The following is a 26,870-nucleotide window of genomic DNA, read 5'->3' as shown; positions in this document are numbered from 1 at the left end:
TAAGAAAACAAAGAAAACACCTTATGAATTGTGAAAAGTATTTACCCTAAATTTAAAATATTTGAAAGTGTGGAGGTACCTTGCAAAAGTTTTATTACCTAATCCTAAAAAGGGAAAAATTGGTTCTAAAACTTTTGATTGTATGTTTATTGGGTATGCAACACAAAGTGCAGCTTATCACTTTTTAGTTTTAAAAAGTGATGTTTTAGACCAAAACACAATTGTTGAGACTAAAGATACTAAATTTTTTGAACATATTTTTTCCTTGAAAATTGAGCATGTTTCTAAACCTATTAAGAATTTTGAGTTTGAACAAAATTTAAATGAGGATTTGGTTTTAAGGAGAAGTAAAAGGCAAAGAAAAGAAACAAGTTTTGGAGATGATTTTTATGCTTATTTGGTGCAAGATGAACCATTAAATTTTTATAAAGCTATTTCTTCTCCTAATGCTAAGTTTTGGAAAGAAGCAATTGAAATTGAAATCAATTCCTTAAGGAAAAATAAAACTTGGGTTTTAGCATATTTGTCTTAAGGAGCTAATATTATCGGGTGTAAATAGATTTTTAAGAAAAAATATTTTTCAGATGGTTCAATCGATAAATATAAAGCAAGGCTTGTGGCCAAAGGTTTTACTCAAAGGAAAAATATTGATTATTTTGACACATTTTTTCCTATGACTAGAATTTCTTCTATAAGAATTCTTATTTCTTTGGCTTCGATTCACAAGCTTTATGTTCACCAAATGGATGTTAAAACAACATTTTTGAATAGTGATTTGGAAGAAGAAATTTATATGGTATAGCATGAGGGATGCGCGATTCCTAGGTAAGAAAATAAAGTTTGTAAACTTGTCAAATCTTTGTCACTACAAAAAAAATAGCTAATTAGTGATAGAATTTTTCATCGCTAATTAGTGAAAATTTCATCGCTAAATGGATTAGCGATGGAATATTTTCGTAGGTAAAAACACCATCACTAGTTCATTAGTGACAGAATTTGCAATTCCATCACTAATTAGTGATTAGTGATGGAATCAGTGACAGAATTGCATTTCATCGCTAATTAGCGACGGAATAGTGGCAGAAATTTTTTTGTCACTGAATAAGGATAAGATGTTCTGACTTTATGCCAGAATGCATTTTATTGCTGCTCCATCACTAATTTTCGAACGGGCTTATTCCGTCGCTAATTCCATCACTGATTTATTAGGTAGACCAAAATATCATTGCCACATCACCTAGTAGACCAATGCCACCTTACCACCATGTCACCGCCACATTCTAATTACCCAATGGACTAGTGTCACCTTACCGCCATGTCATCACTACGTCATTTGTCACTACCATGTCAAATATTATTACCTTCAATTATATCTTGGCTAGGTTCAAACTTACAACCTTATACTCCTTAGTGCCTTTGCGTCCATCTTGTTGCCAATTGAGCTATAAGGAATCTTTAGTCTTAATTAATAAATTAAACATATAATACTTAACCATACACACATATATTAATAAATATATTATTTAAATTATTATTAAATATAGTATTTAAATTTACTTATTTTTTAATGTTATATTTATTTATTAAAATGGAAAAATTAATTTATATATAATTACTATTTCTATTATATTTCATTTTAAAAAATTATTTTTGATAATAAGTTTAATATTAAATTAAAAAATATTTTATTATCATTATATATTATATTATAATTTGTATCTATATAATATATAATATTTTAAATTTTTGTTTTTTAATTATTTTATTTTATTTTTATTTTTAAATAAGAATAATTAAGTATGCAATTTAAATTATTATTAATAATATACAAATAATTTAAAATAATAAGTCATTTTAAATTATAATATTTAAATTATTTATTTATAGCATAATAATAAATTATTAATAAATTATATATATATATATATATATATATTTATAATAAAAATTAAATTAAAAATAATTTGTGACAGAATTTTTCGTCACAATTTCATCAGTAAATCGAAATAAGATATCCTGACCATTAGCAATGGAGTTTTCTATCACTAAATTCCGTCGCTAAATTATTTTTGATGGATTAGCAACGGAATAATGATAAAATTTTAGCGATAGAACATTCCCTCACTAAATTAGCGACAAAATTAGTGATGGATTAGCGACGAAAATTTATTCCATTGCTAATCCGCTATTTTTTTGTAGTGTGTATGGCTTAAAACAAGCACCTAAGCAATGGCATGAAAAACTTGATCAAGTTTTGACAAATGGTGGTTTTTCTACTATTAAAGTAGAAAGATGTATTTATACAAAACTTGTGAATAATGATTGTGTGATTATATGCTTATATGTGGATGACATACTAACCTTTGGCTCTAATATGTGTGTTGTTGATGAAACAAAATATTTTCTTTTTTCAAATTTTGATATGAAAGATATGGGTGAAGCCAAGGTAATCTTGGGTATAAAGATCATAAGGAATGAAAATGGGATTTTGCTTTCTCAAGAATATTATGTTAAGAAAATTCTTAATAAGTTTGGGCATCTTAAAGATGCTCCTCTAAGTACTCCTTACAATTCGAGTATACAATTAAAAAAGCACAAGGGTGACCCAATTGCTCAATCTAAGTATGCACAGATTGTTAGGAGTCTATTGTATATGATGAATTTCACCAGGCTTGATATACCCACTGTAGGCAGATTAAGCAGATATACCCACTATCCAAGCAGTAAACATTGGGAGGCTCTTGTGAGAGTCTTGAGATATTTGAGAGGTACCATAAATTATGGTATATCATAGTGGCTTTTTCATTGTATTGGAAGGATATCGTGATGCTAACTAGATCTCAAATTTAGAAGAGACAAAATCCACTAGTGGTTATATATTCACTTTTGCTAGTGATGCAATAACCTAGAAGTATACAAAACAAACAATCAATACAAAATCCTGCAGGGATTCTAAATTTATTACCATAGAGCTAGCAGGAATAGAGGCTGAGTGGTTGAAAAACTTCTTAGCAAGAATTCTAATAGGTGAAAAGCCCACACCATCAGTGTCTTTGTATTGTGATAGCTAGTCTATAATATCAACAATTAAAAATAAGACCGTTAATGGAAAAGTAGACATATTCAATTGAGACATAATATTATAAGGTAACTGCTCAAAGATGGGGTCATTTCAATCAATTATGTAAGATCAGAGTTAAATCTAGCAAATCCATTTACTAAGCCCCTAAGAAAGAAATTTATTATTGAAACATTGAGGGGAATGGGACTTAAACATGTTTGAAATTAATAGTGATGACAACCCAACCTTTGTGATTGGAAATCCCATGAAGAAGGTTCAATAGGTTAGAACAAGTCACTTGTTAGTTCTACTAGCATTGAATTTTTGTCCCTTCCTATGACTTGAGAAAGTGTTAAAATGTATTGAATAGAGGCTGAGCGAAAGCTCTTAATATTTTTATAGTCCATATGGATAGTGTATTCATTGCAAATTCACTTGATGAAAACACCTATACAAATGTGGAGTGGGGTACTCTTATGAGATCGTGCAAAATCTCTAAAGCATTTGTTAAAATCAGGTGCCCACATGGCCGATAACGTGCAAAATCATCATTAACAGCAGAGATTGTAGGGGTATAATTTGATTAATATGACCTCTAGTACATACTCAAGATTTGTTGGTTCAATAACAAAGTTGCACTGGCTTTTCTATGTGCTAAATTTTATTAATCTAGGTTTAGTTCAAGTTTAAAGACACCAAATTCAAAGTGATTATCCTTCGTGTGAATAACTTAGATGATAGTAAATCCTTTTGATACATATGGGGGATTGTTGTGGTAATTGTATGCATGTGTGTCAAAGAAAATCCCACATTACCTAAATGAAGAGTGCTCCTAGTGTGTAAATACTAAGGAATGAAATGGGCTAATAAAATAGGCTTGAAGGAGAAGTGAGCTCGCATGCACAAAACAGGCCAACTCAGGGCAATCGTAGTTGAAAATAGCCAATTTGCCCCTGTACTTGAGTTCAAGAGGTAGTGGGTTCTTTTTATGGATTATTTTTGTAAAAAATAAATAATTATTTATTTACATGAGCTTATCGAAAAACCTTAATTTTTAGCTGTTTGAAATTTGAATTCAACCTTAAATGTTTTTTGGCCTTTAAATAGATTCTTAAATAGATTTATGTTAATCAAATCCATTATTTGTTTGTCCCTAACAGCTCCAGGAGTAATGAATGCGTGCGTGTGTAGCCGAGGATTTATGTTGTTTTATGTTCGTGTAATACAGGCTTAATGATGTTTAATGAGGTACTTATAAGCCCAACATTAATGTCTATGGTTTATGCCTATATATAGGCGAGAGTGTAAACAAGACGAGGTGCCAGGCTCTAGAGTTTTTGAGCCACTTCTTCCCTCCTCCTCTGTCTGTGTGTTGTGTTCATCTGAGTTGCTTTTTGGTCAGTGCTATTGTTCTATTGCCTTGCTTGTACAAGACGTGCTTGTTTAATCCTAAAAAACTGTCAGTCCATCATCTAGGTGTGCTGGAATAATTCTTAAGAATAGTATCTTTTAGCATGACTCAAGCAGCTCTCGGTTTACCTCCATACCGTCAACAATATATTATGTACACATACATACCTCCCATGAGCTTTTTCCAAGTCAAGAGTAGAGCTTCAATGTGAAATCCCACACGCATGGCATAAACTTTGGACTTTAATTTAAAGAAACAAACTAAGACTTTGACCCAAAAAAAAAAAAAAAGAAACAAACTAAGACGACCCCTTCAAATGGAGGAAGCAGCCAAGAAACGAATCAAGTTACTTATCGATAAATAAGCGTTCCCACTTCGTCTTTTAAAGGTTCTTATATTGCAGAGAAGAAGTTTGATTACGAGTCTTCATTTTCAATCACTCTTAGAGCTTTTTTCCGAGCTTTCATGGCATATTCTTCATCCTCCAACATAACTCCTCCTCCTCCATTATTCCCCAAACTCTCTGGGGAAAACTACGACGTTTTCCTCAGCTTCAGAGGCGAGGACACTCGCTACAGCTTCACGAGCCATCTTCACGCAGCTTTAACGAGGCTCAAAGTGAGGACCTACATCGACTATGAGCTCCAGCGAGGAGACGAGATATCGCCGGCACTGTTGAAGGCCATCGAAGAAGCTAAGGTTGCTGTCGTAGTTTTCTCTCAAAACTATGCTTCTTCAAGATGGTGTTTAGACGAACTGGTGAAGATAATGGACTGCAAGAGATCCAAAGGCCAGATCGTCGTCCCCATCTTCTACCACATCGAACCAACCCACGTCAGGAATCAGACCGGAAGCTACGCCGATTCATTCGCTCAGCATGATCGCCGTCTCATGGGCTCCAACCCCAACAAGGTCCTAAGTTGGAGGTTCGCTCTTTCTGAAGCTGCTAATCTTTCAGGCTGGGATTGTTTGGTCACCAGGTTAGTGCATGTAAAATGCCGACCACCATATAGAACTTTTTTTTTTTTTGGAAGTTTTTACCTAATACAAAATATAAGGCATCGAAAATATCTTTTATATCTTTAAATAAAGGAGCAAATTGGCTCTTAAAGGGTTAAAGGGTAAAAATATTTTAAAATTTTTTCTCCAAGGTCATCTGGCATTTTAAACTTCTTTTTTTGAAGCAATTTTGCCACAAAAGTTTCAAAAACAGAACATTTCCATCCCACCATTGAAAATCTCAAACGTAGACCATTTATTGAAGTTTAACCAGGGTATTGTATGATTTTGGCCTCCTTTGTTTCTGTTTTTTTTTATCTTCATTTTCATTCGTTGAAAGAAAAAAAGTTAAATAATTCACTAGAAAACGAAATCGGAGACTAAACACAGAAAGAAAAAAGGAAAAAATACAAATATATCATTGGTCAAACTTTAGTTTAATGATCAATGTTTGGGATTTTTAACGATGGGGTCAAAATGCTCTGTTTTTTGAACTCTGGGGGCAAAAATGTTTAGGATGTCAGGTGTCTTTGGAGAAAAAGTTTCAAAGTATTTTTTTTCTTTCCCTTTAACCCAACTATAAATCCAGGAGCATTTAAAATCATAAATTCATTTTTGTTATAATGTTTTTCTTTAACTTTTGAAAGCAATATAATTTAGATCTATTATTAACAAAAGTTAATTTTGACCTACAAAATGACAAAAAAATCAAAAATTAAAAAAAAAGACTAATAAAATTTTTTAATCTTCTTCTATAATTTTTTGGGATCATTGTTTGTAATTTTTAAATTATTTAGTGCAATTTTGGCCCTCCCCCCGTTTTCTCACTCTTAATGAGTCATAATAGAGCGTAGTTTTGCCCGGGACTTAGAAATCTATATTGCGCCGTACTCATACTTGATCCGGAAATTATTAGGTTTTCAAAGTGTAGGTAGACTTGAGATTTTTCTTCCATTTGTCCTCTCTCCCCGCTCTGCAGCTGATCTCCATTTCTAAAGCAAAAATATATATATGTATGTATGTATGTATGTATGTATGTATGTGTTTGTATCTATCCAGCTATATAATCTCAAATTGTGTCTGTGATTTATGCTCAACTTTGAACTATATGTATATAGGATGGAGTCAGAGCTGGTGGAGAGGATCGCCATGGACGTGTTGCAGAAGCTAGATTCGATTAACAATGGCGGGATAGAGAGCAGGATAGCGACGTACAAGCAGATGGCACAGGCGAAGCTAGAGAAGTGTTTGAGGAGTGGGAATCTGAGCGACATGGAAGATCTAACAGAGACACTGCAAGAGCTAGCGAATCTGAAACTGGACAAGGCCCTGCGTACGGACGATGATAGGGACTGGGAAGAACTTGACGTGACGAACCAGAGAATTTTGCAGCTCAAGCAGCAGAAGTTCATTCGCTCGCCGTGTAATCCCAAGGCTATGGAAGATTACACTGCCACTCAACGCCAAATTGCTCAGATTAATGCTGAGAGAGAGAATCGCAGGCGTGGCCTCTACCGTGGAATTTAAGATTATAATTGAAGTTTCGATTTGTTCTTCCATCGTCATGCATGATTGTCAAGGTTGATAATTGTTGTCTGTGATAACTGATTGATCCTCTTTCGTTAATTGGAAGCAGTTGTGAAATTAGTGAAATTATATTTTCGGTTTCATATAAGATTCCATCTATATCATGGTTTTGCGCAAGCAATTATGAAGAAACAATAAATGGAATAAGAAAAAGCAACGCCTCTCTTTCTCGCCATATGTAATACCTAACTTACTCCTGTAATCTCATTTATAAGTTACTTCCAACATATTTCACCAACATTAAGAAAAATTTTAAAACTCATTAATTCTATTTTAAAATTTAATAGATTTTCAACCTTGCCCTTATTAAATATACACATTTTAATATCATATTTTTTCTCTCCAACATTCAATAGAGGGTAAAAAAGAAAATTTATGATGAAAATTTAATGATGTGACTTATAAGTAAGACTAAAAAAATTTTTCTCTCTCTGCCCTATAAATAGGATCAGAGGAAGTATATTGTGCTTGATCTGCAAGGGGGAAATAGAAAAAAGAAAAAAGAAAATTAAATGAGTGAAAATGAAAAGAAGAAAAAAGTACAGAGATATAATTTTTCTTATTGTGTTTGGCTGAGCAAAAAAAAATAGAGAGAAAAAAAAGTTGTTAATTTTATATAGACAATAATAAACTTATTATTTATAAAAATATTCATATAATAAAATTTAATATTTTAACATATTATATATGTATATATAATAATTTCTATCATATATCATTGATTGAATAAAAACATAATTTAAAAACTATTTTATCCAATATTGATCAAAAAATATTTTATCCAATTTCAAATTTTATTTATTAAATTATTAAATATATAATAATCTTAAAATTTGAAACTATACCCAAATATAAAATACTTAATTGAAAATTTAGAATTAGAATTTTTTATTAATATAAAAATTAAATATACCGCTTGTTTAACAAAGGTCCATGATCAAAATATAACTATACTACAAATATCATGATAAAAATGGAGGAAAGCAAGACGCGGCAACAAAAAATAAATGGGTAAATTTTGGAAATGAAATTTTGTCTCCCAAATCCTCCTATATTTAGAGAGAAAGGTTAGAGGTAAAAATATATGGGTTTCACATATTTTCCTCTCACTTTCTCTCCTCTATTTTTCTCTCCATAAGTAGGGGGAAATGCTATCCCCCAACTACCCCCTTTTCTCCCCCCCCCCCCCCTCACTTTTCTTTCCTACCAAGGATAGCATTATTGATGAAATCAAGATTAATCTCTTAAAGGATTGAGACATTGTTTTGAATTACTCTCGTGATATATAGTATATTTTTGTTCAAGATCTAGAAGTATATTAATGGATGTTGCCATTTTTTAATAGATAGATAGATAGATAGATATATAAATTCATTCTTGTTATTGTGGACGATTGCTTTTTATTTTAAACATATATATTATTTAAATATATTAAGTTGTTTATGACGATTGAACCATGAATTCCATTTGCTAATTCAACAACTAATATGGTTTTCTTAACATGGTTACGGGTCGATGATAATATAATAATATAATTTTTCTCCGATTTCTCTGGATATTTTAATACACCGACCATAACTAGAAGTGTATTACCTATTCAAGAATTAAAAAAATATACAATGCTAGTCAATACTAGTGGGTTTTTTTTTTTTTTTTGGTTACTCAATGTATTCCCATAGCCAGTAATTATAAGACTACTCCATCGAAAAATTTGAATACTATTTATGTTGTTGTCCTCTCTCTAAAGATACCTTCAAAAATCAAACCCTAAAATGATACTTAAAAGTTTATATCCCTATCATGTGTGCCACACACTTTGTCAATACTTGTGATCTTTTAATATGTCAATTGATACTCACTTGATTGATTAATAAATTAGTAATAAAATTATATATATATATATAATAGTATTTTTTTATGATATTAACGTTATTATTATAATAATATTTTGGTAAGAAAAAAATACTATATGTGATCATTTTCATTAAACTATAAACCAAAATAATTCATTTTTTAAAATATATTAATTATAAATTAAATATGATTGATTAATAAAATATTATACTCTACATATATATTTTTTAATTATTAGCTAATGCTAAAAAATAAAAAAGAAAAATAGGCATATGAGTTGGGCGGTTCTATTAAAGCAATATGAATTTCTTCACCGTCCTAAATTGCCGTAGACAGATGGTAAACCAGAAATAACGAGAAGTGGTACTATGTTAATTTGAATAGATATTATTTTGACCAAATTAAACTAAATTAAAATCAACCTACAGCTTAGGTCCGGTGCAAACAGAGTGACAAATTAATTAAAGTTTAAACCCCTGCTAAAAAATATGCTTATATTTAATACTTAATCATATTTTAAATATGATTGCTTCTAATGAAAAATGCATATACATTTCAAAACTAAAAGATTAAGGTCCCATTTGGTTGTTAGAAATGATGAAAATGAAATATATTAAAAATGAAAAAAATAATAAGGTTATCAAAATATGAAGAGATATATAAACTGTATTCATATGAAAGAAGAGCAATTTAATTCATAAAATTGAGAGTTTTGATTCATGAGATTTTTAAAGAATATGATGATTTTCATATTTATAATATATAATATTAAATTTTATCATATTTATTATAAAAAATAAGAGTGATTTAATTTATGTTTGTTTTAATTGAGCCAAAGCGGCTACAAAGATGTGAATAGAATATACAGAGTTACACCGCTGTTTCTTGAGTGTTCATTTGCATTACTGCATTCGCCGCTTGTTTTTGACGAATGCGACTAAAACAGCCACGAACAAGTCAAATCTCCAATCTTTAATCATTCATCCGAGTAAGCCTGACTTGGTAGCAGGATCTTAAATAGAGAGGTGATTTTTCCAATTACCATATTTTTTAAGACATAATAAATTTATATTTAAAAATTACAAATTAAAAATTTTAATTCTAACCCGTCCAAATAAATTTTAAACATCTAGATCTCTTGTTCATCACAATGACCACCCAATGCGAACTCATTGCTGCTTATAAGGTCAATTAAATCCTTCTTATATCATCATAGAAAAAAGAATCCACGATTTACTATGCAGGAAACTTCCTTTCAATACTCTCTCTCTCTCTCTCTCCCCCCCTCCCCCCCCCCCCCCCCCCCCCACATATCTTTTTATATCTACAAGTTTTGAATTCAGGCCACATGCACTCAAGTTAATGGAGCACTGGTCATTCTTTGATTCTTCTTTTTCTTCTTCTTCTTCTTCTTCTTCTTCTTCATCTCGTCCTCCAGATCCTTCTCCTTCACATGTGTTCCTCAGCTTCAGAGGAGACGACATAGGCAATACTTTTGCAAGCCATCTTCAAGCTGCGTTGACCAGGCAACGAATTAAAACCTGTGTAGGCTACAATCTCCAGAAAGGCCACGAAGTATCTGCTTCACTGGTTAAAGCCATTGAGGAAGCCAAGCTTTCTGTGGTGATCTTCTCTGAGAACTATGCATCTTCGCGAGAGTGTTTGGACCAACTTGGGAAGATGATTGAGTGTAAGTTAAAACATGGGCAGATTACAGTGCCTGTTTTCTACCATGTAGATCCGTCTCATGTGCAAAACCAGACTGGATGTTTTGCTGATGCGTTTGTCCGCCATGAAAGAGAGCTTAAGGATTCCTTGAGCAAGGTACAACGTTGGCGTGTTGCTTTGGCTTCTGCCGCCAAGACCTCTGGCTGGGAATGTTCACCGAACAGGTACTTTTTCAACAATTTTTTTTTTTTCGGGTAAACACTTATTCAACAATTTTTTTCCTACTAACAATAACATTTAGGCTTAGTCTGGATGAGGGAAAAGTAAGGAGAAAATATATAGCATAGAAAAATAGGAGGACAAATTTCCAAACACGGTAAAAAAAAAATTCACCATTTTTATTTTTAAATAGTTTTTCCTCCTAGTTTTCTTTGCTCTCTATTTTTTTTTTCATCTAGACAAAAACATTAGACTTGGCTTGGATAGAGAGAAAAAAAGGAAAGAAGACAGGCGGAGAGAAAACTAGAAAAAGAAATTTCCAAAAATACTGACTTTTTACCTTTTTTAGGATTTTTTTTTAGTTTTCTTTCCTTTTAATTTTTCTTCTTATCCAAAAAAAGGGACGTATAAAGGATTATAGGATCTATCTGTCCCCAAAGTGGTTAAAAAAGGAGGCAAAAAAATTTTAGGAGGCATGTATGTTGGACTTTTTTTTTTGGCAGAGAAGGGTTAGATATGACAGAGACAAAATAGTATAAGTGAAATATTAACATCTTGCTTCAAAGTTCAAAAAATAAGTTGTTAAAATGCAGTATGTTATTGTTACCAATTTAAAGAAGTCTTTATTTCAAACCAAAGTGTCAATAATTTCCTTATAAGAAACCCAAAGCGTCATTCCCCCATTTTCTTAATACAATTTCCTGATATTAAATAAAATAAATTTATATTTAAATATTGTTAAAATTTATGAAAACTTTTTCCAACATGCTTTTCAAAAAAAAAAATTACCATGTTTAAATTTTAAAAATTGGTCCTTTTCACTTCACTCACGATATGTTATTATTACCCACCACAAGCTTTATTAATCCTTAATATAAATAAATCATAATTATAATTGATTGATGAGGTTTAAATGAATAATGGAAGATAGGTTTGAGGCAGAATTGGTAGAGAAGATAGCTGAAGATGTGTCGCAGAAACTAGAAGGCATGCGCATTGGTGGGTTGGAGGAGAAGATCGCAATCCTGAAGCAAACGGCACAGGCAAAGCTAGAGAGGACTCTAAAAACGGGGACTCCAAACGACATGCAGGATCTTACCAAAACGCTGCAAGAGCTTGGTGATCTGAAACTAGAAAAGGCTCTGCGCACAGATGAGGAAAATGACTGGGAAGAACTCAATACGACCAACCAACGCATTTTGCAGTTGAAACAACAAATGTTCATTCGACAGTGTCATCCAAAAGCCATGGAGGATTACATGGCTACGCAACATCGAGTTTCGCAGATCTTAAAGGAGCAACAAAACCGTAGGCGTGGCTTGTATCGTGGACTGTAACATTGTTTTATTTTATTACTACTTCAAACTAGTTGGATAGATCCCTGAATTTCATTAATTAAATCTCAAAATAAAGCTTAGAAGTAGAATAACTAGTCATCAATTATATATCATATTTTATATCAATGAGGAATCAGTAAAATAAAAGAAACTAGTTTCTCAAAATATGATGAACTAATATTCAAATTTCTGCTGAAAGATGTTTGCGTCCAGATTTAGTCATGTGTCTCCAAAATTATCATTCATTGTCATTATCCAACAGATGGTGCTTGGTTGAACTTGTAGACGCTAAAATTTACTTAATATAATTTTAGACTCCAGTTAATGATCATCAAAGAGTATAGATTAATTTGAGAGAGAGAGATCTTTTATATGATAAAAAACCTTATGATGTGTTTGGACGGAGGGAAGGGGAGGGGAATTTTTTATAAGTTCAATTTATGGAAAAAAAAATGGAGAAGTGGAGTTCTTTTAATACTAATTCTCATTACCCTTTTATCTTATATATTTTCTTTAATTAATTTTTTATAACATGTTATTTATTAAACAGGATGAAAGGTGTAACATCCTCATTTTTATTTTCTAAGATTTACTTAACATGGGATGAAATTTTGTGATAACTAGAATTTATTAGATAATCAGTTAGTAAGGAAAATTTACTTGAAAAAGAATTTAAAGATATAATTTTTTGGAAAAGAAAATTTTTATGGTTTGGTGAGACTAAAGAGGAGTATTTAAAATAGTATTTTAAATTAATAAGGGTTAAAGTACATTTTTACCCCTTAACTCTTTTTGAGGAGGAGTACTAGGCATTATGTATTGATAAATAGGATAATTTTATCCTTGAATTTTTTTTTAAGGAGCAAAAGGCCCTTCTATTAGATAATCATTAACTTTTTTATTTTTTACTAATGTGACATGTGCATAGGGTTCACACACAATGATAGATAAGACTCTGACATGTCCTTTGAGCTAATTTGGCTCTAAACTTTTTTTTAGGAGTATTTGGCACCCTAAAGTCTTTTTTTAGGAATTCTAAGCATCTTGAAGTATTGTTAAAATAAAATATAATAAATATTATTTAAATATTAAATATTTTAATATTGAATAATTTAAATATTATTTATAAATATTCATCCATAAATTATAAATTATTTTTTGAATATTAACAACTGAAACTAGCTTTTCATAAATTTATAAATGACTTGTAATATTTTATATATCGATCATATTTTAAATACTGATTGAGTTTTTTAAATTTTTTAGGTCATTTTTTTGTCACTTTTTTGAATTAACTAATGATTTTTCTTCAAAATATTACACCACTTAATATAATATTTTAACATTTTTAATATTTTACAATTTTGTATTAAAAACAAAGGGAATGAGCCTCCAAATTAACAAAGGAATTGTTTTCCCTCATCTCTCCATTATTTTCTTATCAAGTAACTTTTTGGTAGCACATTAATGGGACATGTAATATCTTCCAAATAAGCATTTTTGTTAGCATATTATTGGTCTTGATCTATCATATTTTTTATTTTACCTATAACATTGTAGCATACAAAAAGTATTAAATTTGGATGATACAATATTTTGGAGGAAAATGGTTAGTTGATAAAAAAATTATAGAGAATAACCTAAAAATTTAATGAACTACTTAACCAATATTAAAAATATGGATAAGTTTTGACTTGGACAAAAGGTATAATAATTTGGGCACTGTCTCGTACAAAACTTGGAGATCAATATATAAAAAATAACAAGTCATCCATAAATCTATGAAAAAAGTACTTTGAACAGTTAATATTTTTAAAAAATTATAAATCTTAAATGAATGTTTGTAATTAATAATATTTAAATTATTAAATATTAAAATATTTAAAATTTTGATAATATGTATTAAATTTTATTTTAACAAAATACCATAGTACCTAACATTCATAGAAAAAGACTTTAGAGTAACTAACACTCTTGAAAAAGAGTTTGTGGATAAATTAAAATTAAAAGACATGATCAGATTCTTACTTATCAATGTGCCACTGTGCATGGCTCTCATTAAAGCCAAGACCCTCTTTAAATAAGGGTTTGGGCTTTGAAAATTAATTTTTTTTAAAAGTAATAGGCTTGAGGGCCTAGCCCTGATAATCCCTATAAAAAAGGGGTTCAGGTTCAGACCTAGGTAGCCCTTCAAGTCCTGTTATATTATTATTATTATTATTATTATTATTATTATGTTTGGTGGAACATGTGTTTGAAACCATAAAGACTTGCTCACCTGAAGCCCTGATTCTACATGACTTACATTATTATTAATTTTAATTTATTCTAAAATTAATTTAATATAATTTAATAAATATCAATGCACGATATAAAATTTTTGATATTTTTTATTTTTATATAATTATTATGTTTGTGTATTTATAAAAAATAAAATATTTTTTAATCAAAATTTGAATTTTCTTGCTAGACTTATAAATGTGTTTTATTTAATTTATAAAAGATTATGAGGATTTAAATTTTTTAATTTTAGAATATTTAAATTAATTTATAGTGCTTAATTTTTTTTAAAATTTTTTAATTTTTTTCATAATAGGGCTTACGAGCCCTACCTTGAGCCTTTCAAATAGGAGCCAGCTTTAAAAAATAAATGAAAAATAAAAACTGAGCTTAAGGGCTTGGGCCTTTATAGGTCAGGCCCTTAAGGGCTAAGCCTATTTGTTTCCCAGCTCTAACCCCTCATACGTATGTCATATAAGTAGAAAATGAAAAAAATTAATGGCTGAGTAATAGAAGAAGTTTTTAATTCTTTAAAAAAAATAATTTAAAAAAAATTACTTTACTTATTAATATAAAATGTTAGGGGCAGACCTATGTGTTACGCAAGGGAGGGCCGGCCCAGCCCAATACCCTTGCCTTGTATTCCATGGGGAGAGTGCGCGTGACAGTGAGGGAGTGCGATGAGAGGAAGGGGGTGTAGACATGACACCACAATTAAAATAATCTTCCATATTATACACACACATACACAAATTATATACATGTATATATATATATATATATATTTATATTTCCTCTAGGCTATAATAAGTGGCATTAATAACTATATACTTCACAGTTTTAGAAAAGAAATTAGTAAAATCTTAATCTATTAAAAAACTGTATATCTTTTCAGTTATGTATTCATTAAAAAATTTTTATAAGTGTCTTAATAATGATAATTAAAAATTTAATACATAATTTTTTTAAAAAAAGTAATAAATAAAATAAGAGTGTAGTTGAAAAAGCTATTATAAAAACTCCCAATTATTAGGTGTTTTAGACTAAGTAGGGCTTTTAGAAAATGCACCCTTTATATACACTTTTCAACATTTTTTCATGTAGATTAAGAAAAATTATTAGGTTGTTTTATTTTTAAAAAAATATTTTAATATTTCACTCATACCCTTATTAATTAAAGAGAACATCATGCGTTGTTCAAGTGAAAATGGAGTATCATTTGAAATTCTAATTAGTTATCTTATAATGTAGACCAACTTTTATTTCTGAAAAGTACGGATTAGAGCAAACATAAGTATGCTATGTGATTTTATTTTAATTTAAAAATTTTCTAAAAAGTATATATATTTGTACCTAATCTGGCATCTAATATTTCCAAATTATAAATTAATTTTTTTTTCTAAAAGTTGGCCTCTGTAACTATTAAAGCTAGTTCTGTCCTTACAAGGTGCCCAATATTCTTTAAAAAAAGTTCATTAACATAAATACACCTTAGTCCAATTAATAACATATTATTTAAATATTAGGAGAATTTTACTTGAAATAAAATATGCAAATTCAATATTATTTTAAATCTTAGAACCTTCAAAATATAGAGAGAGAGAGATATATATATATATATATACACGTATCGGTATAACAAATAAGTTTGCATACAATAAAGAATGAAATAAAAAAATATATAAAACCAATAGTGGGCATGTAGGCCACGGCCCACTGTTGGTTTAGAGTGTTAAATAATGCCAAGCGATTCGAATTGGCCCCGATGCGTTCGTTTCGTTTTTATCCGCGCGGCTATATGCTATGCGAGTGAGAGGGGGAGGGAGTTGAAGATTAAAGGGAATATTATGCTTCAAATTTTATTTGGGTACCTGTTAGATCCTAAATATTTATTTCATTGATTTCAAGGCTTCTAAGTTCTAAAGATTAGGTAAGTGATCCAATTCTTTTCCTTATTTTCCTTTTTGATATTTTTGGGTTCTAATAAGTAAGAGAAACTTAAAATTAGATATAGATTTTAAATTTATTGAGTATTTTTAACTGATTATTGGATTGTTAAAAGAGTTATAAATGTTAAGACTAAGAGTTTATGGAGAAATACTTAGGTAGACCGAATGTATTACATCATTTGTGGTCTATCCAATAAAAACTTGACATTTAAATAATATTTAGTATAAATTAATTCTAATATTAATGATAGTGAGGAGAGAAAAGGAAAAAAATTAAATGTACATTCTGTTATAAAAATAAAATCAATTAAAAAAATATCACATGAGATTTTATTTAAATTACTTAAAGCATTTTAATTGGACAGACCACAAATAACGTAACGTACTAAGTTTACCTAAGTATTTCTGGAGTCTATGCTGGTTTTTGCCCTAATAATTGATTTTGAAGGATTTAGAGTAGTTTTTATTGTTCCGAAAGACTTACGGTAAATGAATAAAACTTATTTATAATCTAATAAGCTAGAAAATTTTTCTAAAGTTTAGATTTGTTTATAAATAAACTGAATATGAGAATTAAAATCAAATATATGTATTTGGGATAAATTGAAGAGATAGAGTTTGAGTCTTTTAGGAAAAATTTGAATACAAGGTTTTTATTAATTTTAGAGAGATGAAGAATGGACAAAATTTTATAGAAATTAATTTTAAGTTAAAGGATAAAATAGTTCAGAGATTAAATAGAAAACTTTAGGAATATTAGAGTTAATTTTGGATAAAATAAATTATAGAGATTTATAAAATAATTATATATGTTGTTAATTTTTGTAAAGTAGCATTTGAGTTAGTGGTGTCGAGAACATTCTAGCATGTATAGTTTTAGCTTGAAAAGGAAGTAACAATGATCATTCTTTTTACACTAAAAAACCATTGTTTTATATTGTTACATGCATATATAAACTGCTCTGGAATGCAGTGCCCGCCGAAGGCTAATTTGATTGATTTTGGACTAGAAATATATGTTTTGAATTGTCTAACATGCTTATGTGATATATGAACTGCTATATGATTATTTTATTCCTTTCAAACATGCTAGTTTGTTGGGTGATTATTGGATCATGAATTTGACTTTTAATGCTAGTTTAATCCTCTCAAATATGCATGGTTGCTTCAAAAACTGAAAACAATATGATCAAATCTTTTCAAACATGCTTGTATATTTTGAAAATGTTTTAAATGCGATATACTTGTAGGAATATAAGAAAAGATATGATTATGGTGGATATATTGGAGATTATGTCATTACTTTTACCATGCAATAAGCTACCACTAAAGATCCTGTGACTGGCATTCTTGTTAGGGCCACTTTCTTTAGTTTGGGATTGGGGGACATAAAGCACTGTTTTTCAAGGATGGTAGTCTAGCTCTGTATGCAATGTACTTTTGGCTAAGTGTTTTCTCGATCCAAGCTTCAGCCAACTGTACAAGGTAGATATGGCAAGTTATAAAAATGGGTTAGGGCTTGCATTAATAGTGTTTATATTATTTGAGGATTTGAACTAAATTGATTATATTGTGAAGATAGTATTCCTCTATTAGTGAACTAGATTGTGAAATGGTTTGTGAAAATACTTGTATATATAAATCTATGGTTGTAAAATATATTCAAAAGGGTTTGCTAATGTATGTAGAATGTCCATTTGTTATTGAGAGGTTAGATATCATTTGTTACCTCTTATAATTCTTCAAGTAAGGATTACGGGAGGTCACAAGGAAGGCACTGGTGAATCGAGCCTATGGGCTCTAATCATTCTTTGATTTGGCATGTGTCACTTGTAGGCTTTTATTATGCCATGACCTAGGATGATTGGACTTGTGTATTTTGAGGTTGACATAAATGTGAGCTTTTTGATATCTACATATTCACTAATTATTTTTTTTAATAACTGATACTTATTAAATTTTTAAATTAATATATGATTGACTAAGATGGAGATTATTGGGCTCATCTTTTGATCATGTTTGGGCTTTATTTGTCTAGCCCAATAGTTGGTGAAACTTTTGGGAACCAGATTTATTTAAATGATAGGTTATTTTATTGGGATTTAATGTTTTATTGGCATATTCTAATTAATATTTCTGATTTTTGAAAAGAAAATTGAGGGAGTTACAAAAGGTATTAATCCCCTCTTTATCCCCATACAACAAGTGGTCAAGCTCTCTATATATAGGAGGCTCATTAAGAAAAATACAATCATTAGAACTATCTTTTGCCAGCCAATCTGCGCAAAAATTTCCTTCTGAGTATGCATCACACGAATTTCCATGTCAGCATCAGCAAGTCTCAATATTCTTCGGAATTGCTTTCCTGTAGAATTACCAGCGTCCAGGCGAGCTGTTGCATCGATTGAACAGCCACTTTTGATTACCAATTTATTTGTCTATAGCTTTTTATTAGCTACTTGCAAACTATAAAAAAAAAAAAAAACCCCAGACTTCTGCTCCAATAATAAGCCGCCACACCCAGTTTTCTTGATTGTATTATTTACAGCAACCGTCACAATTGGGGTTTTGCCCGCCTAACTTCGGGTCACCTCCAGCTTTAAACAAGTTTTTTATTTTTTATTTTTAAACAAAAAACTATTCTGAAGACAGTTAATCAAGTAGATCCTAGATCACTAACTTTTAGGTACTTCAGCTCCTAAAACCAACGTAAATTAGTTAAAATGACCGACATAAAAGGAGGTTATTTTTGACAGTACACAGATCAAAGAGTATTGATTAGTATATAATAAATAAAAATGAATAATTTGTATATAGTAGAATGTCTTAAATTACATGCTCATCGAGCAAAAGTTCAGCCTACACAAATCTTTAGAGTCAATGTTTGTTTGTTGGAAAGAAATGGTTTAAAAAAGAAAAATAAAAATACAATAATCAAAATGTGAAAAAGACATGAAGTAACCATATTCATAAGGAGATAAATAATTTAATTCATAAGATTACAATTTATTATTTTTTAGATTTGTAGTAGACACATTTGAGATATGTGGTATTAAATTTTTTTTTTAATGTTAACCGCGGAGGGATTGAATAATTTACTGCATTTTTATTTTTATTCTTTGTTTTAATCAATACCCTTTTTTTGGAGCAAGCAAACGAGCCCTTGTTTTGAGGGTTTTTACTCCCCCCCCCCCATTGAAGTTCTTAACTATGATTGGAGAGTAAAAGATTTAGTAATGGGCCTTTCCTATCAAATAAAACCCATCACTGTATACGCAAGTCTACATGGACTGCGTGATTAGAGGATATCAAAAGAACCAACTTATAAATTGACACACTTCTAACTAATATATAATCTATTCTCTATAATTCACTTTATCATTTTTTTTTTGGTTTATAATTTAGATCAACAGTTCTAACGGGACATACAACCAACAAGCCAACACTAAAAGCTTAATTGAAAATGCTACAAAACTTAAAATTTTATATTTGGTAATAAAAAATCAGCCTTCGACTCTCTCAAATAAAATTTTAAATACAACTCTTAAATATTTATAATTTAAAAAAAAACAAGAAATTTTCCAAACCACTTAAAATTGAAGTTCCTGCATCTACGAGAAAGACTAGGCATTTTAAAACTACACCCACTAGATTGAGCCTTAACATAAATTCAGTATCGGAATATTTACAATAATATGAAATATATGTATTGATATCATCATATCATGACCTCTATGACCAAGGTACCTCCGTTGAAGCCGCTTCGCAACACAGTCCAAAATGCTTCCACAGAGACTTCGAATCGGCTTGGATTAATATGTACAGAGATCTTTGCATTTGAATGGATTCAAAATTACAATAATTTAAGGCGTCTCACAGCAAACCCTGTTCCTCAAATTCCCGTGCCACTGAAAGACCGGATAAATAGAAATAAATTGTTAAGTCAACAAAGATAACTAGAAGATATAAACCCCACAAAAATAAAAAGACGACATACAAAATCAACATGTTATGTCCTATGTGAGCAGCCAAACCAAGAGGGTCGCCAATTTATCAATGAATTGGCCGTCTTTTGTTATCCCTCCCCTCATTCAACTTAACATTTCACCTCTAGTTGAGTCTTTATTATAAGAATTTGGATCCACTGATTGTGTGCAAAGCGTGATAAGAAGAAGAATGAAGGTAGGTTCTACAAGGATATGCTCAGTGGATTTCACTTTCTCTGATATTTTTCTCCTGTCTTGTGCAATAATATTGGAGAACATCCTATCCTCTAATATGACATATTTGATGTTCTACATAATTAAAGATATTCCTCAAGCTACTCTACAATCTTCGCCAAAAAATTTATGTTTTTGAACTGAATTCTCATATTAAGCATCAGGATAAAGTGCAAAGTGTTCTTAACAACATAAGTTTGACTCTGTTTAACAAGCACCCTCTCAAGTTCAATATCAAATACACCAAGTTGGTGTGTTGGATAGCAGCACATTTAAAATAATCCCAAAATGCAATAACAGAACAAAGTCTAAATGAATTAATAAACCATGATGATAACAAGGAGAATCCAAAAAAGGAATTGAAAAAAGAATTCATATTTGAAATAGTATAGAGTTCAATCCTTGTTAATATCTTTTTGGTCAGTTAACAGTTAAATGATTAAATTATCAGCATGATCTCCAATTCTTTAACTCGATTTTATCAATCATTTGGCTTGATCTCCAAGAGACAAATTTGAGGTAACTAACTAGGTAGCAGATCACCTATCACCACCACAAAGCAGTAAACCGTCGAGAATTTAAAGTCTAAGCAAACTATAGTGAGCTTTATAAGCATAATGAAGGGGACTTCAACCATTAATGCATCTCAAAGATGTGTATTCAGCATTTACAAGAAAGGAAACTCACCTGTTGAAGAAGGAAGAACCAGAACGACCTGCATGGTGACATTGTTCGGAGGAAGATCCAAGCGAAGAGGATAAAGTTTTCCATTCAAAGGACTACGACAACACACTATTATACCCTCGAGCCCCGTCTCTTCCGTAATTTTACGAGTCAGTTCTTCCACTCCATTCCCTTTGAAAACCAGAGAATACCCTTGAACTCCTTCATCTTCCACTGAACCATCTTCTTCAGCAACATGATAGTATATGATTCGCCCCTCCGCCTTCCGCGGCGAACTCACATTTGAATCCCCCGACTGCCAAACAATGTCAAAATCAATCATCAGAAAACGAAATTACAAATTTTACGATACTATGTTTAACGGATTGAAATCAAAGCTCAGAGTTAACAGAAAATATTAGACGGATCGCAATTGCATACCTCTTGCCTGGAAAATTTGAGAGATTTGGTGTAGGGTAGATCGAGAGAATCGGAATGAGGCAATGGTGGAGCCGAGGGATTCTGACTCGGGGGAGACTGAACATGGATCTCTACAACATCCACATCCCAGAGGATCCAATCCTGTGTGACAGTTCTATAAGGTATATCGTGCGTCACGGAGTTTCGCCAAGGTGGCAACCCTCCATTGGCCCTGAGAAAATTCCCATACCGGGTCTTGAGCTTGACCCGGGACCCGTCTTTGACGGGTTCCCACTCTATGGACGAATCGAGCCTCCCCGGCTGAGTCTGGATCACCTTCCGACCCGTTACGCCCAGCAACAAGGGCTGGTTTGATGCGGTGAGGTATTTCCCATAGCAGCTCTTGAGGCGGATCACGAAGTCGTATCCGGGTACAGGCTCCACGACCCATCGGGCGTTCTTGGACGACCCGTTTCGGTCTTGCGTCACCGACTCTTCATCTTCCTCCGCGAGCAGGTACTTATCGTGGTGGCTCCGGAGCCGCACCGCCTTTGCGTTCTGGAAGAAATCCATGCCGCTTATGAACTTAATGGAATTTTTCTGAAAAACGCAGATTCAAATAAGGCCTAATTCGAAGCTCCAGAACTTATAATCTGAATTGATACGTCAGAAGAAAAGTGAACACTTCGTGGTTATAGAGATTCTTGTGTGATGTGAGGACGATGAAAATGAACGGTGAAGCAGAGATCAGTTTCCCAGCAGGCAAGAAAGTAGTTTTTTCAGGTTTGATTCTGTTTGTTGCGGCCAACAAAATCTTAAAAAAATAAATAAATAAATAATCTCTAGCTACAACAATAAATGATGTAATGATGAATGCGAATTGGTAAGAGAATCAACATGGAATCAATCAATCTAGTATAAAACGAATTTTGAACTGACCAGGGCCACAAGGAAGAGAAAAGAAACATGAATCTAGAAAAAAGCAAAGGTATTACCAGGTCTAAAGCTTCAATAGGAAGGAAACTAAAGCAGTAAAGCTTAGTTATGGATTTGAATTCTGATACACGCAATATGAAAGATTATTCGTATCCAGAATCCAGACATGGCATGGAAGATCAGCAACGGTTTCCACCACCAAGCAACTTCGTCATCAACCCAAAAAAAAAAAAAAAAATATATATATATATATATATATAACCTTTTCTGAAACTAGGATATATGGAATTTTTAGAAGATTTTCATAATTCTTAATATATAAATTTTTTTACAACCTATTTGAATATTTATGATTTATGATTTATGATTATGATTTTTTTTCATATGTAACCCTTTCTGAAAGTAGGATATTTGGAATTTTTGCGGTGAATTTTTTTTTTAAATCTAAAACCATCAACTAATTTTAATTTCTTTTTTGATAGGTATAATGATTTGATTAAAAGTGTGTTATGAATAAAATTGGAAGGAAAGATATTTAACTCAACATGTGAAGCTACAATGCTAATTTTTTGGACATAGTAATAAATTCGGGGCCAAATAGTTAGAAGGTAGTTGAGAAACGAAAGACACTTTGCTGTCTAACGTATCACAGGAAGCATCCTTCATTGATGAGGTCGATTGAAAGAGTGATACATCATAATATCATATCATCAATAATTGCAACACAGTCCTCCAGGTGATTGTTGCAGTGTGAACGCAATTTCATTCACATTTGACTTTTATTTATTGCCTCAATCCATCCAATCTAGTTTTTTTTTATTTTTTATGTAATTCATGAAGATGATAATATAATGTATTGATAATAATTATTTCACAGTATTTAAAAAAACAGTTAGCTAAAATTTTATCTTGAAAATATTACATTTTTTAATTATATTTTTTAAAATATTTTATATAAACATCTTAATAATAAAAACTAAAATTTCAATACATTATTTTTTAAAAAAGAAGAATATATCAAGCGACGATATAATTAAAAAATAATTATAAAAACTATCACATGACTTATGTTTAGAACAAAAACTTATTTTTCAACACATGCACCTAAATATTATTTACAGAAAATTTTTTTTATCAGATTTCCTAGGTTAAATTCTCAATGCATGGATATAATCTACCCGATTTACAATGCAGGACATTTTCAATAAGTATCACATGTAGTAAAAAAAAAAAAAGTATTTTTCTAAATTTCATGAAAACATTGACTTTTTTTTTTAATTTTACATTTATCCCTATCATCCAATACAATTAATCAACACATAGGTAGAAGAATTAACATTTTTTTAATTATAAAATATCATACATTCTGGAGTAACAATAGCGCGTAGGAAATGTGGCGTTAGAACCATGAAGCTAATTCAACTGAAAGAAAATTTATAATCAAAATTTTTACTTTCAATACTAATTTCAAATTAAGAAAATACCAACATTATTACAACATAAGAAAAGAAAGCCAAGTTTGTTTTGTCTATCATATGTTGGTGGTAAAGTTTAATAGATAGTGCGTCTAATATGAATAGAACAACTGCTTATTAATAGATAGTGCGTTTATTCAGTGACAGTGTTAGTGCTGAGGAGTTGGTGAAAGGAGTGGAGCAACTTATATGGTATTGTCTCTCAATTCCATTCATGTTCGATTGCATAAGCTCATCCCAATAAAGTGATGCTCACTCTGGTTATAGACACAAAAAGATTTTTTTTTTTCGGGTTTTATTTATAATTTATTTTATTAATTTTTTTGCATAATTTTCTCTTTTTACCTTCCATTAAATTTTAATGAGAGGAAATATCTTATTCAATTATATATATAACAGGGATAAAAATAAAAATTTGTTAAATTTTTATATAGAATCAATGAGTTTTAAATTTTTTTTGATTTTAATAAAACATGTTAAAAATAATTTATAAATAAGACCAGACATAAAAGCAGCGACAAGAATTTTCCTTTTTTGAAAAAATGATATTTTAAGTAGAGCTATATTTATAATCTCAAATTAAATATTCATCAATATTAGTAAATATGGGATACACTATTATGACTAATTTTATGATTGAGCTGTTTTTCACACTATTAGTTGTCAAACTTTTGAATTAAACTTATAAATTTATTATTTTTAAATTTTTAACTTTTAATTTTAATTATATTTTTATCCCACAAATTTTAACCTTATATGTAAAGTAGTTTTAATTCAGTTTGGTTTTTCCAACTAAGCATCTTGATTTAGATGAAATCACTATCAAGTATTAAAATATAACTAGTTACTAATTAATAAAATCAAGTATAAATTTAGTTATGATATAAAAGTAAACAGTCTCTTCAACAAGCTAGTAATTCCTTTTTTTTTTTTTTGAAGAGGGCACAAAAATGTAATTCTAAAACTAAATGCATTTAAAATGTACTTTCTCAAAACAACAAACTTGAGTCTTCTTGGTTGTGCATTAATGCTATATGTTGACTTGGAGATAGACTTACAGATTCCAAGTTCAATTACTGGTAGAACCATGAAAACACCAAACTCTATCAATTTGTATATACTTCAGCTAATAAAATATTGAAGAAAAACATACTGAATCTTCAAATAATAGATGAACATGCTAGTCCAAAAAAAAAATAATAATAATAGACGAAAACTTTTAAATAAAAAGACAAAACAAAACCCAGAATTGTAAAGAACAAAATTGATAAGAGACTAGAGACATGTAGGGTGTATACACGCACCTGAAACTTGGAACTCTTCATCGGCGACTGCACGGAGATGATGGACATCGGAGATGGTGGCTCCCAGGCACAGTGGTCATCGGAAACAGATGACGAGAAGGAATCGAAATCGTCGAGCAATTTCACGTTCTCCACATCCCACAGAATCCAATTCTGAGTGGCAGAGGCATACGGCTCGTCGTGCGTGATCGAGTTCCTCCACGGCGGCGTCCCGCCGTTCCCTCTGAGATACGTACCGCAGCAGCTCCTCAGCCTCACCTGAAACCCGTCTCTGATCACCTCCCACTCGTGGATCCCCTGCGAACCCGGTTCGAAATCCGCCTGAACCGCCTTGTTCCCGGTCATCCCCAGGAAGAACGGAATCACCGACGCCGTCAGGTACCGGCCGTGACAACTCTTCAACCTCACACACCGTTCCTTCCCTTCCACCACTTCCACAACCCACTGCGCTCTCCTCGAAGACCCGTTTCGGCTCTGCCGAACCTCAATCTGGTCGTCGTCGGCGACGAGGTACTTGTCCAGGTGGCTTCGAAGCTTCACGGCTTTGGATTTCTCGAAAAACTCCATCGCCGATACGAGTCGCAGGAGCAGAAAGAAACTGTAAGGCCACAATTCTATGATCTATACATATGGTATGTGTTTGTGCGTGTCGGGTGGGTGTTCACACGCATTAAGTGTTTGACAAAAGTCCTGAGAGAGACTATTCTATCGAAATGTGTAGTTGATTTGATGAAGGCATGAGAGGAGGAAGTTTACTGGAAATAGAGGTGGGAATTCTAGACTTTTCTGATAGATTAGAAAAAATTGCACTGATCCAAGAGCCAAAAGGTTATATTGGGTTTCTTGCTTGTTGTTCTGGTAGTGAAAATAATAATATTTAAATGGTTTTCTTAATTAATATATGTATCGATGTGACTATTAGGATTAGGACGTGAGAAAGTAGATGGGAAAGAAAGACGACACTACAGTTAATTGATTGTTTTTCTTTTTGGCCAGCTTTGATTGAGTTATATTACTTCATGTTATTAGAAAAAAGAAGGTTCGGAGTAACGAGTGTAAGACAACGTTGAAATTTTCAACCCACATGAAGCTCGATAGAGCATTTTTTTCTTATCTTATACTTAAATTATATATTTTTGGTTAATTTATGGTTTTGTATAAATATAACATGGATAATGAAACTTTTAAGTTTTTAAATTAGGCTAATCTATCTATGGATTTTGTCCTTTAAATATAATTTTTATCAATTTTTTAAAATTTTTATTAGTTATTCATTTAATATTTCTTATTGTTTGAGGAGAAAGAATTTTTTACTTAAACCAAGTGTGTCGCGTACATGTCAAGTTGTACCAATTTAATCAAATAAAATTTTAATATGTGTTATTATTTTTAGAGTAAAATACTCTTACCTTCCCTTTATTTCACCTTAATTACAGATACTTTTTTTTTTATTTTTGAAATCTATATGATTAGTTATAAAATATAAT

The 26,870-nt window shown here is 31.0% G+C and overlaps 3 protein-coding genes across 6 annotated transcripts; 2 read left to right on the top strand and 1 right to left on the bottom strand.

The window, feature by feature from the left end:
• Positions 1–4,838: 4,838 nt before the first annotated feature.
• Positions 4,839–7,115, top strand: LOC129284584 (disease resistance protein RPV1-like). 2 transcript variants are annotated; one of them, XM_054920101.1, is made up of 2 exons: positions 4,839–5,398; positions 6,590–7,115. In XM_054920101.1, the coding sequence occupies exons 1-2, from the start codon at positions 4,938–4,940 to the stop codon at positions 6,996–6,998; spliced, it is 870 nt and encodes a 289-aa protein (XP_054776076.1). In that variant the 5' UTR covers positions 4,839–4,937; the 3' UTR covers positions 6,999–7,115. The 2 variants fall into 2 exon arrangements, with proteins under 2 accessions (XP_054776076.1, XP_054776075.1); XM_054920100.1 differs by having other exon boundaries at positions 4,839–5,452.
• A 3,108-nt stretch (positions 7,116–10,223) lies between these two features.
• LOC129284535 (disease resistance protein RPV1-like) lies at positions 10,224–12,228 on the top strand. Its single transcript, XM_054920047.1, has 2 exons — positions 10,224–10,804; positions 11,731–12,228. The coding sequence occupies exons 1-2, from the start codon at positions 10,275–10,277 to the stop codon at positions 12,134–12,136; spliced, it is 936 nt and encodes a 311-aa protein (XP_054776022.1). The 5' UTR covers positions 10,224–10,274; the 3' UTR covers positions 12,137–12,228.
• Positions 12,229–19,818: 7,590 nt separating this feature from the next.
• Positions 19,819–26,183, bottom strand: LOC129284355 (uncharacterized). Of its 3 annotated transcripts, none has more exons than XM_054919807.1 (4): positions 25,384–26,183; positions 21,690–22,226; positions 21,273–21,564; positions 19,819–20,273 (listed from the first exon to the last, which is right to left on the bottom strand). In XM_054919807.1, the coding sequence occupies exons 1-4, from the start codon at positions 25,948–25,950 to the stop codon at positions 20,239–20,241; spliced, it is 1,431 nt and encodes a 476-aa protein (XP_054775782.1). In that variant the 5' UTR covers positions 25,951–26,183; the 3' UTR covers positions 19,819–20,238. The 3 variants fall into 3 exon arrangements, with proteins under 3 accessions (XP_054775782.1, XP_054775781.1, XP_054775783.1); XM_054919806.1 differs by having other exon boundaries at positions 21,690–22,268; positions 25,384–26,182; XM_054919808.1 differs by lacking the exon at positions 25,384–26,183 and adding an exon at positions 22,664–22,810 and having other exon boundaries at positions 21,690–22,268.
• Positions 26,184–26,870: the final 687 nt, after the last annotated feature.

The sequence above is a fragment of the Prosopis cineraria genome, unplaced genomic scaffold (assembly GCF_029017545.1).
Source record: "Prosopis cineraria cultivar Desert tree isolate PC_DT_omini unplaced genomic scaffold, ASM2901754v1 PC10, whole genome shotgun sequence".
Classification (NCBI taxonomy): Eukaryota; Viridiplantae; Streptophyta; class Magnoliopsida; order Fabales; family Fabaceae; genus Prosopis; species Prosopis cineraria.
Note: the sequence above shows the minus strand (reverse complement) of the source record. Positions and strands in the feature narration are given on the sequence as shown.